The 17,583-nt window shown below is 31.2% G+C and overlaps 2 protein-coding genes across 2 annotated transcripts; both read right to left on the reverse strand.

Annotated features, from left to right (window-relative positions):
* Positions 1 to 1,079: 1,079 nt before the first annotated feature.
* On the reverse strand, positions 1,080 to 7,279 carry LOC140176785 (uncharacterized). The gene is made up of 7 exons (XM_072208330.1): positions 7,267 to 7,279; positions 7,094 to 7,127; positions 2,095 to 2,281; positions 1,863 to 1,953; positions 1,569 to 1,781; positions 1,401 to 1,477; positions 1,080 to 1,190 (listed from the first exon to the last, which is right to left on the reverse strand). Exons 1-7 carry the CDS (start codon positions 7,277 to 7,279, stop codon positions 1,080 to 1,082), a joined length of 726 nt encoding a protein of 241 aa, XP_072064431.1.
* A 1,280-nt stretch (positions 7,280 to 8,559) lies between these two features.
* Positions 8,560 to 9,991, reverse strand: LOC112727684 (uncharacterized). Its single transcript, XM_025777542.3, has one exon. It carries the CDS (start codon positions 9,569 to 9,571, stop codon positions 8,750 to 8,752), a length of 822 nt encoding a protein of 273 aa, XP_025633327.1. The 5' UTR covers positions 9,572 to 9,991; the 3' UTR covers positions 8,560 to 8,749.
* Between the last annotated feature and the right edge of the window lie 7,592 nt (positions 9,992 to 17,583).

The raw sequence follows: 17,583 nt of genomic DNA on the forward strand, positions 1-17,583 counted from the left end.
CCAATCAGTAGCTACCCGAAGGTTCATAAAACAAGTGACTAACTCACTTAATTGAATTGCTCCTAACTTAGTATTCAACATTTTATAGAATAACGAATCTGGTTAACTTTCCAAAACTTATTAAATCCAAAATTAGTTTATATGACATTCAATAATCAATATGATTTAGTGAGTTGAAATTATAATATATGACCTGGTGTGCTATATTGATTTGGGAATGTATTTTTACTACTGTCTAACATACTATGAGTGTGAAAATTTATTGGAAAAGCTAGAGGCACCAACATTTGATTTTAAATACGACAAAGAATCTCTTTCTTGGAGATATCTTGAATTGAAAAATTTGTTTTGATTAGATTCATTAAATAATTTTATTTCGACTAGTTGATTCATTCTTGTGTTGTGTTACTATTTGTTGTTAACCTGGTAAATGATTTTTGCTTACTGTTAAATGTATAGCCTGGTTAACAATGGTTTCCACAAGTAGAAGATCTACAAGTGGTTCGTACGGCAGCGACAACGTAACGGGAGAACGTTTTTGTGAGTGTGGTTTAAGAGCATCATTACAAGTCTCGAATGTCATGGCCAACCCGGGTAGAAAGTATTACGCGTGTCCTGCAAGGCGATGTGGATGGTTTAGATGGGCAGGTCTAAGTATCCAACATTCTGACATTGGAGATGATCGCTCTTGTCAACTGAATATTAATTTGAATACGAGCGAACGAGTGGAAAATCTTCATACTGATGTTGTGTATCTGAAATTGTTAGCGTTCCTTCAACTTCTTGTGTCTATAGTCTGTGTTGTCTTGGTCATTTTATTATTGTGTAAGTTGTAGTTTGACCTTTGAACTCAAATAGACAAATGAAAAATTGTAATAACTAGTTTGAGAACATGTTTTAGTATTTTTTATTGTTAATTATAAAATGAGTACAGGTTCAACATCTCTTCTTCTCTTTGTCACTGTAGTCCCTTTTACTTTACTACTGCTCTCACTTATATTCTTTTCATATAACAAATAAAAAAATGTGGTGGTACTATGAAAATTCTCTTCCAAAAAGGTTGCTAGCTTTCAATGAGTCTACTCGTTCGTGTTTTCAACCACATCAATCATTTCATCTTGTTCTTCGTCTCCATCAAGCATAAATTCATCCAATATGCTACCTTCCTCCTCCGAATCCATATCCATACTCTTTCGAATGAAATTTTGCAGCAAACAACAGGCAATAATTATCTGAGATTGTGTCTTTAGAGGGTAAAAGCTAGGGCTTCTTAAGATGGACTACCTCTTCTTCAGCAAACCAAAGCATCATTCAATGATATTCCTTGCGGAAGAATGAACCCTATTAAAATATTCTTGGTAATTGTGCGGTGCACGTGCTCCCTGAGCCCACTCTCTTACATGATATCGAGTGCCTCTATACGGTGCGAGAAACCCCAGACCATTTGTGTAACCAGCATCAACTAAATAGTAATTACCTATAGATAAGTAATGCAAACAAGGTAAGACGTTGGCTATCATGAACTCAAGCTAATTGTATAGGCTTAACTCCAAAGATGACATCATTACTGTGGGGTATCTTAAGACTATTACGACGAGTTATTGCATCTCGAAGTACCCGTGGATTAGATGCCGATCCCTTCCATCCACTGAGTACATAGACAAAACCCATTTCCCGGTTACACACTCCTAAGACATTGGTGCAGATTTTACACTTTCTTGTTCGGTATCTTGCTTTCTCAGACTTTGGGACTGTCACCTCTATATAAGTGCCATCTAATGCTCCCAAGCAACCATATCATCCATAGAAAGTTATGATACTCAGATATAGAATCCTTTAGAAAAATATGAATCATACACAACATCGAATAAGCTCTACCTTAAACCTTCTCCATGTGGGGTTAAGACAATCCTCTTCAACTGGTGTAGCCTTGGCAAACAAAATACTTTGAATCTGTATTACAGCCTTCAAAACTTTATTAAAATACTTACTAACTGTCTCGCCGGACCTACAAAATCTAACCTGCAGACTACGATTTTTTTTGTGATGCGCTAAGATAATTAAGAAAGTCGCAACCTGCTCCGGTAGGCTTACATGACCATCCTCTGTAATTCCTCCTTGAACTTGGAGCAACTCACACAAATTAGCAAAGGCATTTGTGTTCATTCTCAACTCCCAGATACAATTCTTATCACCCTCACCAACAGCACGCTCTAAAGCCTCACGTCTAATTCTACTATTCATTCTTCCGCCTAACGACAGTTGGCCACTAGTTCTATCCCTAAAGTAAACAAATAGCGTAAGTACAAAGAACAACATCAACTCTTCATGGTTGGATCTCATCTCTTCATAAAAAGACATGCATGGCTTAATAATTTTTAACCGCTCCATTTCTTCCTAGCAAAGTCATTACATCAAAAAATACATAAACATTCAAAGAAATCTAACACTACTTGATGCAAAATCTGCTATATCTTCTTAGAACCAAAAATAAGATAAAAAAACTGGAACCAAAAGACAGTTAACACTATCTAGGTCTAATCATATATATTAAAGTTTCTCAAACTTAAGAATTTGATGCTCTTCTTTGGAACCTTAATTAAGAAACCTAGTTGACTTAATTGGAAACTTAAAATGAATTAATTAATTAAGCATCCACATTTATCATATCAGATGCGAGTTCCTGCTACAAGGTTGACTGATTATTAAAAGAGGCAAATTAAAGTAAGGGCACTACTCATATATAAATTTTTAAGATTGGAGTGTCTAATAGAAGCATTATACATAAAGGGATTCAAATTTTTGTCACACGTAACCATAAATTTATGTCATATATATATATATATATATATATAAAGAGAGTATGATATAATAATTAATAAATCGAATTGATCCTGTACTTAACAAAACTGCATATATGAAGTTTGGTAATATAGAAAAACTTTAAATTTATATATATACCAACCTTAAAAAAAATTCTCGTTACCTATTTCTACTGAAGTTTACTTCTCAATTTTAAATTAGTTTCAAGCAAATCAAAGTCTTCCAAAAGTTGGAGTGCCACTACTCTTTAAACTACAACTAAGCTAACAAATTCCTCATCAATACGATTTCAGAAATCAAAGTGAGTGCGCTGGTTATAGCCACAACAATCATACATTTCACAAAATAATTTACACATTTTCACATCAAACGGATGTAAATTAGGCAAACAGAGCATCCCAGATTTCAGAATCAAAAGATGTATAAAAATGAAAACCAAAAAAACCAAGCATGACCAAAACCAATTCATAAAAAGCACATCACAAACGAAATTAAAGAAACAAGGCATGAAAACATATACGCATCTATACATCAGAACAAAGAAATAAATCGAATTAAAGAGAGAAAAACCCAGATTCTTTCTATGCATCTAGTTGAACAACGAACGAAATCCACAGAACATAACTCGCGACATAAAAAATCGACCCAAATCAGTAATGAAATTTGACCACAACTAACCTAGGTTACACAAACTATGACGACAACAACGAAGTCTGATGAACTCGACAGCAATAGGGGAGACTCTCTCAACTAGGTTCTTCGGATGTTATCCTGTGAAGGAGCAAATGAAGACATGAGAACTCGTGGCCTAGGAAGAGAAACTTCAACTGCGACTCACTTACCTTGTGGTGGTTACGACGGCGGCAACGACGGGGCTGTGGTGACACTGACGACGCAGAGGCTGGAACCCACACTTTGAAGCACGAATGAGAAGATGGAGTGAGGGGGCTGCTCACACTAAAGCCCTAATCTGATTTGAAGAAAGGGTAAAGTTGGCATTAGTTAATTATAATAGGGGTATTTTAGGTACAAAAATATTATTAAAGTTTCTGTCTCTGTCTTTAAAAATCTCAGTTTCCAGTGTCCTTACTTTTTTGAAGTACTGAAATACTGAAATTTTTGAGACAGAGATACAAATTTAAATACCAGTCTCTACCTCAACAAACATAATACTGAGTTCTTGTCCTCCAGTCTCAGTTCCAGTCTCTGCAAACAAACGCTACCTTATATTACAGACCTGAACATAAATAATGTAATCTACTCAATTTAAATTAAATTAAATTAAACCTAATTAACCTTAATTAACTTAAATTCTAATATAACATACTTAATCTAATATTTAATATTACAATTAAAAACTTAAACTATAACCTATCTCGTATTGTCTTGTGAATCTAATATTTACAAATTAAATTAAATTTAAATAAATTAAATCAAATTGATTTCTTCATAACCTTCTAATGCCTAATTAATCTAACATTTGAAACTTAAACTAAATTAATCAAATATTTGAAACCTAAATCTAACACTTCAAATTCTAACCGATTTAATATCACTAATAATTCTTTATTTCCTAACGAAATAAATTTCATTCATTAACCTCTTCATTGACAATACCAACAATGTGGGCAACTCTATCCAACCAATAAATACGATTCAAGTCACCTTTGATTTCTACAATTGAAATGCTATAGTTTTTCTCTTAAATTTTTTCTGGGACTAGCGTTTTGGAGGGTGAAGTTTGGTTAAATGTAATTCGAAATAAGTAAATTCGAATTCTTTATATAACCATATATATACTAAATTGAACCTATATGATTCGATTTATCACAAACTAATCTTCCTACTAAATCGAAGCCAATAAATTCGAATTACTAGGAACATAAACTATGGTTGTAATTCGAAGCATATTGTTTTGATTTATTATGGATAAAAAAAATACAAATTACAACCCATAGTAAATCGAATCTACTATAATCGATTTAGATAAAATTTTAGTAATTCGAATCTTATTAATTCAATTTACTACTATATGTAAATTGAATTGAATCAATTTGATTCATATATAAATGTGATTGAAGACATGAACCTTACATATTTTGGTTTAGGAAATTCATATAAATTTGTTCTCCAATTGATTTTATTATGTGATTTGTCCTTATTTTAATGTAAGAATATTTTGTCACAATTCTTGATTCAAGAAAATTCCTTAAATGTAAAGAGTTATTAAAAGAATTTTCAACGTATACTAGTCAAATTAATTATATAATATGTATATTAAAAATTAATTATTGTATAAGAATATATATTTAATATTTATGAAAAGTTTGCTAATATTACAGTAAAAATAATTTAGTTATTCTACTAAAAAATTTAATTATTTTATTATGTATAAATATATACTAATATATAATAACTTCATGACCATTTTATTTAATTTGTAAAACACAAACCATACATATTCATATCTTATATTTGTTTTGAAAATGAAGATTTTTTTTAATTGTTTTGTTAAGTGTAATATTTTATTATTTAATATATTTTTTTGACGTATTTTTTTTAGTTTCATTAAAAATATATATGATAAAAGATCATACTTAATAAAATAATTAATAAAAAAAAGAGTTTAATTAATATGTGTTCTTAGATCATGTTTATTTTTGAACACAAGATATAAAGACACATAGATATACATGTTCATTGTTTCGTTGTTAAGACACAAAATTAAGAAAGATTGTATACATAAGTACCCATAAAATATATGTAATTTGTGTCTCTTCAAAATAACAAGACAAAAATTTTTTAATTGAGACAAAATAAAATTATAATTTTAGATTATTTTATTCTTGATATTTTTTTAAAATCTTCCTAATGCCATTAGCCTCATCTTTTTCTCTTTTTCTCAGCACACCTTCTTCTTCCAAGAACAAAGACTCCCTTCTCTCTTCTTCTTCATCTTTGCTATTGGTCACCTTCATCCTTCAAAAACAAAGTAGTTCTTTTCTTTCTTCCCTCCCCCTTCCTCTCTTTCAGTTGGATACACTATCAACACTATAGGCATGAAGAAAGTTGTGTATATATATTTGTCTTAGTGTTTATATCTTTGTATTTATGTCTTAGTCTTTGTGAGATATGAATCAAATAGAATCTTAGAATACATGTTAAAATTATTATTTTTAAAAAGTTTTAAATATTTTTGTTTTAATAGATGTACAATAATTACATAGAAAAATAAATTTTACACAATTTTTTATAATAAAGTTTTTTACTAATAATTCTATATATTTTTAGAGCACATATTAGTTAAACCCATATAATTTACTTGGTTAAAGCAATTAACCTCGTATACCTAATCAAACCCCTCAAAGGCTCAAACATACATTGTGTAATAAACTACCTTTAATGTTATTATTCAATTTGGCTAATTTAACCAAAGTTAATGTTATCGTTGTCCCAAGCGGAGCAAAATTTTTTTTGACACAATTGGAAATTGGAGTCAACCCCAAAAACCATTTAGTAACGAAAGCGGTCAAAAACCAAAAACTAATCAATCAAATTGGTGTAGTTTTTCCAATGGTTAATTGGTTTAAAATATTAAATCACAAAAAGAATTTATTTAAAATATTATATATATATAATTTAATTTTAATTAAAGTTTTAAATTTTTAATTCTTTTAATTATATGACCACATTGATTTTTAGAACTTTACATATTAATAAAGTTGTGAGAATCGGACCGATTATTAAATCGGTCGAGTAACTAATTTAATGGTTTAATAATCTAATTGGGATTGAATTGTGGTTGAACTGGTTTAATTAAATATACACTAAAATTATAAAAAAAAATTAATATATAATTTTAAATATTTAAATTCAATAATTTCTAAGCTAATAAAATTTAAAATTTGATAATTTTACACAATAAATTATCCATAATTTATCATTAAAAGTTCATAAAAAATTTCAAACATCAAAATTTATAACTAAAGAAAATTAAAACACATATAAATGACAAACACAAAATATTTTACCACCAAAAGAAACAACATTAAACAAACAAATTTTTGAAACAAATTGATTTACACAAATTCAAACAAATCAACCTCCATAATCAATTAGTCTCAATCCTCACAATAGCACGAAACACAAAATTATCCAAACTCTTTGCTAACGCTATTGGCGGCAGCATTAGCACCGGCCAATATCGGAGGCATTGTATTTGAAAACAAAATCATCCTTCACTCGCTCCAGAAACGCAATAGGAACCTACCTTCCAGCAGATTCATCCGCAACAACACAGTAAGCTGAAAAACGATAATGCAGCATTTCAAATCACTCAAACACAATGAGAATTCTTTCTAACAATCATCTGAGCAAAAATGCATACATATATACACAAAATTGAATCAGTGAAAAAAGTTCTAGAGAAAAAAAGAGAGGAACCGACTGAAGCCATTGTCGACGAGGAAGTTGAAGGTGTGGTTGTTGTAGTTATAGATGAACTTGTTGTTGGACGAAGGAAGCTTCTGGAGGCACTGGAAAGGCAATGGTGTTGAAGTTGCCGTTGAATTCAGAGATTTCTAGCCCATTTTCCTTCTTCTTTCTTCTGGTTCAAGATCAAATTTGAGTAGTAATACAAAGAAATCAGTGATTTTGCTTCTTCTGCTTTTGTCGAATCGAATTGCTTATTAATTAACGAACATTTCTTTCTACTTTTTCTTTTGAAAGGGAAGATGATAGAGACAATAAAAAAACAAATAGCAAATTCATATTTAAGACGACCAGACGACGACAATGCCGATAGAAGGTTCGAACCGCGAGGGTGGCAAGGGAGAGGGACTGAGGGAGGTGGAGTTCCTTCTGAAATTAGGGTTGGAAGGAAAAGGGACTGAGGGAGGCGTTTGTAGGGAACTGGGTTAGTGGGTTCCAGTTTTCTTTTTTTTTCCCTAGCGTCAAAACGATGCCGTTTCTGGGGGCAGATGACAAAACCGAAACTTAAAAAAATCTGGTCAGTTTGCCAGTTAACCGCCGATTCGGTTGATTTTTTAACTGATTTTTTGCAAAGTAGTTTTAGAAGTCAAGCGGACCGGATAGATGATTAATTCTCAGTTAATTCGGTCAAACCAACCAGTTCGATCTGATTTTCAGAACCTTGCATATTAGACAATTTAAAGATTTTTTTATAATAAAATAAAAAAATATTTATTTTCAAATAAAAATTATTATAACTTTAATTTCACCAATATTATTATTTCACTTTAATTGAAATGATTCATATATATTCACTAATATTATATGTGATAATATGCATGTATAAAAGAGAAAAGTATTTAGTTGTTGTTACTATATCTTATTTTTCATATCAAATTTCTCTATTTATGGCCATATAAAAATTAAAATTTTAAATATAATTAACTTCAATTTTATCTTAATAAACTGAACTTTTTTCTTAAAAAAATTAACCGCCTAAATATTAATGGACATCCACGTCATCCTTGTCACAACAATATGTTACATTTGTTTACTTGAAGCAATCAATCAACCTAATCAGTAATAAAACTCCTCAAAGGCTCAAACATACATTCTGCAATAAACTACATTTAATGTTATTAATCCATTTGGATAGTTTAACTAAAGTTAATGCTATCTTTATCCAAAATTTCAAATAAGAGCAAAATGTTCTTAAACACAATTGGAACAACACAATCAAACATGGTGAGAGTGAGACTCGTAACCTTCAGAAAGATTTCAGCTCCGATTCATGAAAAGATCATATGTACAAGTAAGATCATCCACACTCTTAATCACACATCATAAAAGAGGAGGGAATAAAAAAAAAATAACCCATTTATCTTTTCTAAAAATTTAGAACAGAAATAAAAGCAAACTGAAAAAATAAAAATAAAAATGAGAACTATAATGATGATCAGAAAATATCAAGAATTTCCAAGATGAAATTATTGCAGAGAGGGCAGTTCCCTCTGTTGACCCAAACCTCCCTGGAGCACAACCTGCAGAACGTGTGCCCACAGGGTATAAAAGCCGCACCTCTATGCCTCACCATGCACACGCAGCAGTTACGTTCCACGATACTCGCCCCTTCTTCTTCGCACTTTTCTTCTACACATTCAATCACATCCTCAAAATCAGCATTGCTCATTCTGTAACTCGGAACTTCGAATCCCGTTTCCATGTCCGTTTCCTCCAACAAATCCATTAGCGACACGCCAACCGGTCCCACCACCGCGACTTCCGCCGGGATTTCAGTGTCTGCGGCGGCGGCAGTAGCAATGGCGTCGTTTTGCTGTCGGTGAGTCGTCGCGTCTTGCTGAGTCAACTCGTCCGGATCGATGCGCGCTTGCAACTCGGATAGGTTGGTATCAATATGATTGTTGCTGCTGCTGTTGTTGTTGTTGTTGTCGTCGATGTTAGTGGAATTGTTTTCATTACTGTAATTTGATCTTGAATTGAGAGCGAGCTTGAATCTAAGCTTGTCCATGAAACTGAAGGATTTTCTAGATTTGCGGTCCGCTGTGGTGATGTTGTTGTGTTCATCTTCGCGGAGGATATCTACGAGGGTTCGGCTTTGGCTCAACTCGCAGCTTTCAGAATCGGCAGCGGCGGCGGTGGTGTCTGCGGCGACGGCAGAGACGGCGGTGACACTGTCGTGAAGGATCAAATCTGCTAGGGAGGTGGTTTTGCCAGCTGTCATTTGATCATAAAGTGTTATCCTCCGGCGACCATCCATTTTCCCAGGAAAATTGGTTGTTAGTTTCCCGGGAAAATCAAAGAATGAATTTTCACGAAAAATGAACAGATTATGCCAATAGCGGATACTATTGATGTTAAAAAAAATTAACGAGTGAGAATGAGTTTCTGGGAATGGAATGGGGATTTTTTTTTCTTCAATGAAGAGAAATTTATGGGCCGAAAATTTTCTCAGGAAAGTTCGGAAGGTTTGCAAATTTTGGAGTAATTGAAGAATTGAGAGGAGCGATGAGTCAACGTTAATGTTGGGAGAAGTTTCTTTTTCTGAGTAGACAGGAAAAGAGAAAGAGAACTAATCAAATAAAGGAAAACGATGCAGGGAGGAAAGGGAAATTAACAACTGGTGTAGTAGAAAACGTTTCTGAAAAGAAAATTAAAGGTAAATAAATAAATGAATGAAATAATGAATAAAGGAAACTTACTATTAATTTTTTTATTTGGTGTGGGACCATTCAATCATAAAGAGAAGCAAAGCAAAGACAAAAATAAAAGCGAGATTAGCATTTTCTTGGATACCTAGGGTCAGGAATGGATAGAGAGATCACAAAGATGCCATACCCCATGTTTTACATAATTTAATTAAGAATAAACAATCATTCGAAATTAATTTATTAATGGATGAAAAAATAGTGATATGCAGTTTTATTGGTGTATGGTGTATAATTCACATATGTGAATTTGTCACTTTTTAATTTAGATATGGAAGAAGAATGGTGTAGGACACAATTATGAAGTGTATGGGTACTTTACGCAATTGTGGTGTCAAGAACAAATTGGACCCTCTAATTTATGCTTAAAAAATTAAAAAAAATTGCATTATACAAATCAGACCGTCCGATTTATATTTTAAACAATTAAAAAAAATTTAATAATGAAATCGGACCATCCGATTTTTGTTTTCAAAATAAAAAAAAATTTTAAAAGTACAAATCGGACCCTCCGATTTTTCCTCCCACACAAATCGGACCATCCGATTTGTGTTCATAATTTTTTAACAAAGAAATCGGAGAGTCCGATTTCTTCACTTCATGGTTTAAAAAAAATTATCCGACATTCATGTATAGCACCACTCCACCTCCATACCCATGCACAACACACACAATTTACATATCCAAAAAAATGAGCCTGAATTTGTTAATCAATCTGAAAAATGTAAATTACGTTTTGGTTAAAACAAAAAAAACAAAAAAACAAAAGTTGCAACAGCTAAAAACGCAGGTTACGTTTGTCATGGAGAGACATCTAAATCTCAAAATGTGTTCTAACTCCCTACATGTAGACATAGCCTATTGTGTTGACCGTCTTAAAACTCAACAAATACAGGTTGCGTTTGTCAGTCGTCAGGCATAGATTGCAGGTTGTGATTGTCAAGCGTCCTAGTTGTATGGGCGACACATGTTGGAGGAGGATGTTGAACGGGTCTTTATAATGAAAAATGCAGGTGAAATAGCAACAAAAAAGGTAAAAAAAAAGGTGAGAATGGATTCCAGTCGCAGAAAGGGAGAGTTGTGCACTGAGGAGTTGGAAAAAGCGTGGGAGGAAGAAGAAGAATAAAAGGTTTAGGGTTTAAGATAGTTTATAAGAAAAAATGGTTCGTGATTTTATGTTACCTAAAAAATACATTATTAAATAATTAGATCATTTTCAATGGATAAGTTTTTTTTTTTAATTTTATGATAGATAAATATATGGATAAAGTATATTTTTTGTCCCTAAAGTTTGATAAAAATTTCAAAAATACCCCTAAGTTTTATTTTGTTTCAATTTTGTCCCAAAAGTTTTCGATTTGCATCAAATATACCCCTGACGGCTAATTTTTAAAAAAATTTAAGACCAATTCAACAACAATTTCATAAGAACAACCTTCAATACAAACAAACAAGCATAATTTTTATGCATTATCGTTAAATTTATCTTAAATTTTTTGAAAATTTAGCCGTCGAGGGTATATTTGATGCAAATCGAAAACTTTTGTAACAAAATTGAAATAAAATAAAACTTAGGGGTATTTTTAAAACTTTTGCCAAACTTTAAGAACAAAAACTATTATTTACCCTAAATATATTTTTTTTATATTTTATTTATTTGTGTTTAAACTAGTAATTTTATTGTTATTTTCATTATTATTATTATTAAACTGTTATTATTATTACTATTATTGCTATTATTATTACAATATTATTGTTATTATTATTAGTGACGTTGTTGTTGTTGTTATTATTATTATTATTATTATTATTATTCTTATTATTTATAATACTATTTATGATAATGATAATAATTTATTATTTGTTTTTAATATTTTATTATTATCTTTTAATAATTTATTATTATTTTTCATGATAATAATACTGTTTAATAAATTGTTATTATCTTGTTTTTATTAATAAAATATGTTAATAATTGTTATTATTATTTATTAATATTTTATTAACAAAGTATTTTTTAGAAAACAAAAAATGATACTGATCATATTATTATTATTATTATTATTATTATTATTATTATTATTATTATTAACCGTATTATTATTATTGTTGTTGTTTTCGGTTTATCGGAGTAGTTATTATGATTAGTATAGTGTTAAATGTTTATAACAATGTCTATAATAACATTTTCTGATATTATTATTATTATTATTATTAGGGTAAATTATCAAAATAAAATATTTGGATTTTAAAATTATCGAAATACAACTTTTACAGTTTTGATACGAAAATGTAATTTTTTACAAAATTATATAAATCGTGGGAGGGATCCACTATTTCAAAATACACATAAATCGCTGATAGGTCCTGCGATTTACGTTGATAACAAATTTGGCTAGAAATCTTAGTAGAGTTCCACAGTTTCTGTATAAATGAGAAATAAGCATAAACTATGGAAAAGGTCCAGCGGTTTATGTTTACACCAAGTTCCACCATATATAATTAACCCAAATTTAAAAGTTATTCGCCATCATTTAAATATATTATTTGTTGCATTGCATATATCTATTTAAGTTTATGATTGGTTTCAATTTTTTTTTTCATCGAGTATTATTTATAAACATTCAATAACATAAATGCATACATGCCACATCATTCCTCACCAGTCACCATTATTTATATACAAATTTTTTAAAATAATGCAAACATTCTCATTTCTCTATGCTATATTATGCTTTCATTTTAAATAATTTTTGTATATTATCTTATTATTTTAATTTAAATATTTGAATAGATCTTATTAATTAATTTTATAATAAAATTAATATTTATATATTAAAATAAAATAGCATATAAAAATTGACAAAATATATTTTTAATTAAAACTAACAAAATATAAATTTTAGAGAGTACTAAGAATAATAAAAAAAATTAAATATTTATCTTGGTAGTGATTGAAATAAATTAAAAAAATTTTGATGATAATAAAAAATAAAAATAATAAATAATTAAAAAAATTCATATAAACAAAAATAATAAGAATTCCATAAAACATAAATAATACAATAATATGCATAAAGAATAAAGTTAGTAAAAGGTAAATAAAAATTAAGTATTGATAGCTAAAAGCCCGTTGGTGAAACGCAGAAGCTCAAAATTGTTGCTTCTTATAAACGTGATTTTGAATGCAAAATCACTTCTGCGTTCATGAATAAAAAATTTGCCAAACCAAAAATTGAAACTTTCAAGAAGTATAAACATGCTTCTTCTCCTTCAACGGGTTTGCCAAACACATCCTATATTGCCATCAAAGATGAAAGGTATGTCTCTGATCTCTCCCACGTCAAAGTTTGTTCATGTAAAAGAGTTAGTTAGAGTGTACTTATTCACACAGAAACCGTGGAACCCCTACCACAGTTTCAAGCCAAATTAAATTTCTTCAAGCAAGTTTAACAAAAATTTTAATTCAAATTAGTGAAATGCTCTAAAATAGTTTTTTGGAAGAGAATTCATCACTTCAACCAAGTAGCACATACATGCAAGCAACTAACTACACATGCAATCTATTATGTAATGCGACAACTAATCTAACAAAGAAAATTAAACATTGGTGTTGAAATAGAAAGTAGTTACCCACAAAAGTCGGTCTTGACCTCCCCACACTTAAAGATTGCACCGTCTTCGGTGCATGCAAAGATGAGCAAAGTGGATTAGGGTTGCTACAACTGATGAACTTTCTTCAAAAGATTGTGCGGACGAACTTGTTTGTCGCCCTATTTAGAAGTTTTTTCTTTCCCCTCTTGGTGGCTATCCTGAAAGGAGTGAAGAAAGAAGAAGAATAACCCACAAATAAAGATATGCAAACAAATAAAATATGGGTGGGTGGTGCACGAAATTGTGATTACACTTTTCACAACTCCGCACAACTAACCAGCAAGTGCACTGGGTCGTTCAAGTAATACCTAACGTGAGTAAGGGTCGATCCCACAGAGATTGTCGGCTTGAAGCAAGCTATAGTTGTTTTGTAAATCTTAGTCAGGAGATTAATAATAAGAGTGATTGTATTTATGAAAAATAAATAACATGAAATAAATAGTACTTGTGATTCAGTAATGAGAAACAGGCTGAGGTTCCGGAGATGCTCTGTCATCTGAATCTCTGCTTTCCTACTGTCTTCTTCTCCAAACACGCATGGCTTCCTTCAATGGCAAGCGGTATGATCCTTGATGAGCGGATAATTTATACGCTTTTTGGCATTGTTTTTAGTATGTTTTTAGTAGGATCTAGTTACTTTTAGGGATGTTTTCATTAGTTTTTATGTTAAATTCACATTTCTGTACTTTACTATGAGTTTGTGTATTTTTCTGTAATTTCAGGTATTTTCTGGCTAAAATTGAGGGACTTGAGCAAAAATCAGATTCAGGGGTTGAAGAAGGACTGCTGATGCTGTTGGATTCTGACCTCCCTACACTCAAAGTGGATTTTCTGGAGCTACAGAACTCAAAATGGTGCGCTTCCAATTGCGTTGGAAAGTAGACATCAAGGGCTTTCCAGCAATATATAATAGTCCATACTTTGGCCGAGTTTAGATGACGTAAAAGGGCGTTGAACGCCAGTTCTACGCTGCTGTCTGGAGTTAAACGCCAGAAACACGTCACAAGCCAGAGTTGAACGCCAGAAATACGTTACAAACTGGCGTTCAACTCCAAGATTGACCTCTACACGTGTAACATTTAAGCTTAGCCCAAGCACACACCAAGTGGGCCCCGGAAGTGAATTTATGCATCAATTACTTACTTCTGTAAATCCTAGTAACTAGTTCAGTATAAATAGGACTTTTTACTATTGTATTAGACATCTTTTGATCATTTTTAGATCTCTAGACCTCCATGGGAGGCTGGCCACTCGGCCATGCTTACCCTCTATTCACTTATGTATTTTCAAATGGTAGAGTTTCTGCACTCCATAGATTAAGGTGTGGAGCTCTGCTGTTCCTCATGAATTAATGAAAAGTACTACTGTTTTTCTATTCAATTCAACTTATTCCGCTTCTAAGATATTCATTCGCACTTCAACATGAATGTGATGAACGTGACAATCATCATCATTCCCCCACGAACGCGTGCCTGACAACCACTTCCGTTCCACCTTAGATTGAATGAGTATCTCTTGGATCTCTTAATCAGAATCTTCGTGGTATAAGCTAGATTGATGGCGGCATTCATGAGAGTCTGGAAAGTCTAAACCTTGTCTGTGGTATTTCGAGTAGGACTCTGGGATTGAATGACTGTGACGAACTTCAAACTCGCGAGTGCTGGGCGTAGTGACAGACGCAAAAGGAGGGTGAATCCTATTCTAGTATGATCAAGAACCTCAGATGATTAGCCGTGCTGTGACAGAGCATTTGGACCATTTTCACAAGAGGATGGGACGCAGCCATTGACAAGGGTGATGCCTCCAGACGATTAGCCATGCAGTGACAGCACATCGGACCATTTTCCAGAGAGAATAAAAAGTAGCCATTGACAACGGTGATGTCCTTACATAAAGCCAGCCATGGAAAGGAGTAAGACTGATTGGATGAAGACAGCAGGAAAGCAGAGGTTCAGAGGAACAAACGCATCTCTATACCTTTATCTGAAATTCTCACCAATGATATACATAAGTATTTCTATCTTTATTTTCTGTCTATTTATTATTAATTTTCGAAAACTCCATAATCAATTATTATCCGCCTGACTGAGATTTACAAGATGACCATAGCTTGCTTCATACCAACAATCTCTGTGGGATTGACCCTTACTCACGTAAGGTTTTATTACTTGGACGACCCAGTGCACTTGCTGGTTAGTTGTATCGAAGTTGTGAATGAAAAACAATTTATTAAGACGTGCGTACAGAGTTTTTGGCGCCGTTGCCTGAGATCACAATTTCGTGCACCAAGTTTTTGGCGCCGTTGCCGGGGATTGTTCGAGTTTGGACAACTGACAGTTCATCTTGTTGCTCAGATTAGGTAATTTTCTTCTTATTTTGTTTTCAAAAAGTTTTCAAAAATCTTTCAAAAAAATTTTTTTTTCCTTTATTTTCGAAAAAAAATAAATCTTTTCAAAAATATATTTTTCTTCAGAATTTTTAAGAATGAATTTTAGTGTTTCATGAAACAAGTTGAAGCCTGACTGGCTGTAAAGCCATGTCTAAATTCTTTTGGACTGAGGCTTCCAAACCATCAGCATAGAGGCAAGTTAATAAGTAATGAGCAGTATATTCTGATGTTACATGCTAAAGCTTGGCTGGCTATTAAGCCATGCCTAACCCTCAGATTGGAGCTTTAGACTAAGAATGCAAGATCCTGGAATTCATATTAAAAATTTTGGAATCCTTATTTTTCTTTTTCACAAATAATTTTCAAAAAATCCAAAAAAAATCATAAAATCATAAAAATCAAAAAATATTTTTGTGTTTCTTGTTTGAGTCTTGAGTCAAATTGTAAGTTTGGTGTCAATTGCATATTCATCTTACATTTTTCGAAAATTGCATTCATGCATGTGTTCTTCATGATCTTCAAGTTGTTCTTGATAAAACCTTCTTGATTGATCTTCATATTATATTGTTTTGTGTTGCATGGTGTTTTTCATATGCATTCTTGAATTCTTAGTGTCTAAGCATTAAAGATTTCTAAGTTTGGTGTCTTGCATGTTTTCTTTGCATAAAAAATTTTCAAAAATAAGTTCTTGATGTTCATCATGATCTTCAAAGTGTTCTTAGTGTTCATCTTGACATTCATAGTGTTCTTTGCATGCATTCCTTGTTTTGATTCAAAAAGAAAAGAGAAAAACATGAAAATGACGTTTTAATTTTTCTCTCTCATCATAAAAAATTCAAAAATAAAAAAATATCTTTCCTTTTTTTCTTCTCATAAATTCGAAAATTTGAGTTGACTTTTTTCAAAAATTTTTAAAATCTAGTTGTTTCTTATGAGTCAAATCAAATTTTCAATTTAAAAATCTTATCTTTTTCAAAATCTTTTTCAAAAAATCAAATATTTTTCATTTTTCTTAGTTATTTTCGAAAATTTTAAAAATATTTTTCAAAAATATTTTTCTTATCTTTATCACATAATTTTCGAAAATAACATCATCAATTAATGTTTTGATTCAAAAATTTCAAGTTTGTTACTTGCTTGTTAAGAAAGATTCAAACTTTAAATTCTAGAATCATATCTTGTGATTTCTTGTAAATCAAGTCATTAATTGTGATTTTAAAAATCAAATCTTTTTCAAAACTAATTTCAATCATATCTTTTCAAAAATATCTTATTATCTTATCTTTTTCAAAAATTTAATTTTAAAATATCTTCTCTAACTTCTTATCTTCTTATCTTTTCAAAATTGATTTTCAAATTTGTTTCAACTAACTAACTAACTTTTTGTTTGTTTCTTTCAAAACTACCCAACTAACTCTCTCTCTCTCTCTCTCTCTAATTTTCGAAAATATCTTTCCTCTTTTTCAAAATTTCTTTTTTTAATTAACTAATTATTTTCATTTTTGATTTTAATTTTCGAAA

The sequence above is a fragment of the Arachis hypogaea genome, chromosome 12 (assembly GCF_003086295.3).
Source record: "Arachis hypogaea cultivar Tifrunner chromosome 12, arahy.Tifrunner.gnm2.J5K5, whole genome shotgun sequence".
NCBI classification, from domain to species: Eukaryota; Viridiplantae; Streptophyta; class Magnoliopsida; order Fabales; family Fabaceae; genus Arachis; species Arachis hypogaea.

Coding starts and splice junctions, on each gene's coding strand:
- LOC140176785 (XM_072208330.1), bottom strand. Junction 1,954..2,094: donor GAATTACAGAGGATGGTCAT/GTAAGCCTACCG, acceptor GCTGTAATACAG/ATTCAAAGTATTTTGTTTGC. Junction 1,782..1,862: donor TAAGGTAGAGCTTATTCGAT/GTTGTGTATGAT, acceptor GTTGCTTGGGAG/CATTAGATGGCACTTATATA.
- LOC112727684 (XM_025777542.3), bottom strand. CDS start 9,571: ATGGATGGTCGCCGGAGGATAACACTTTATGATCAAATGACAGCTGGC.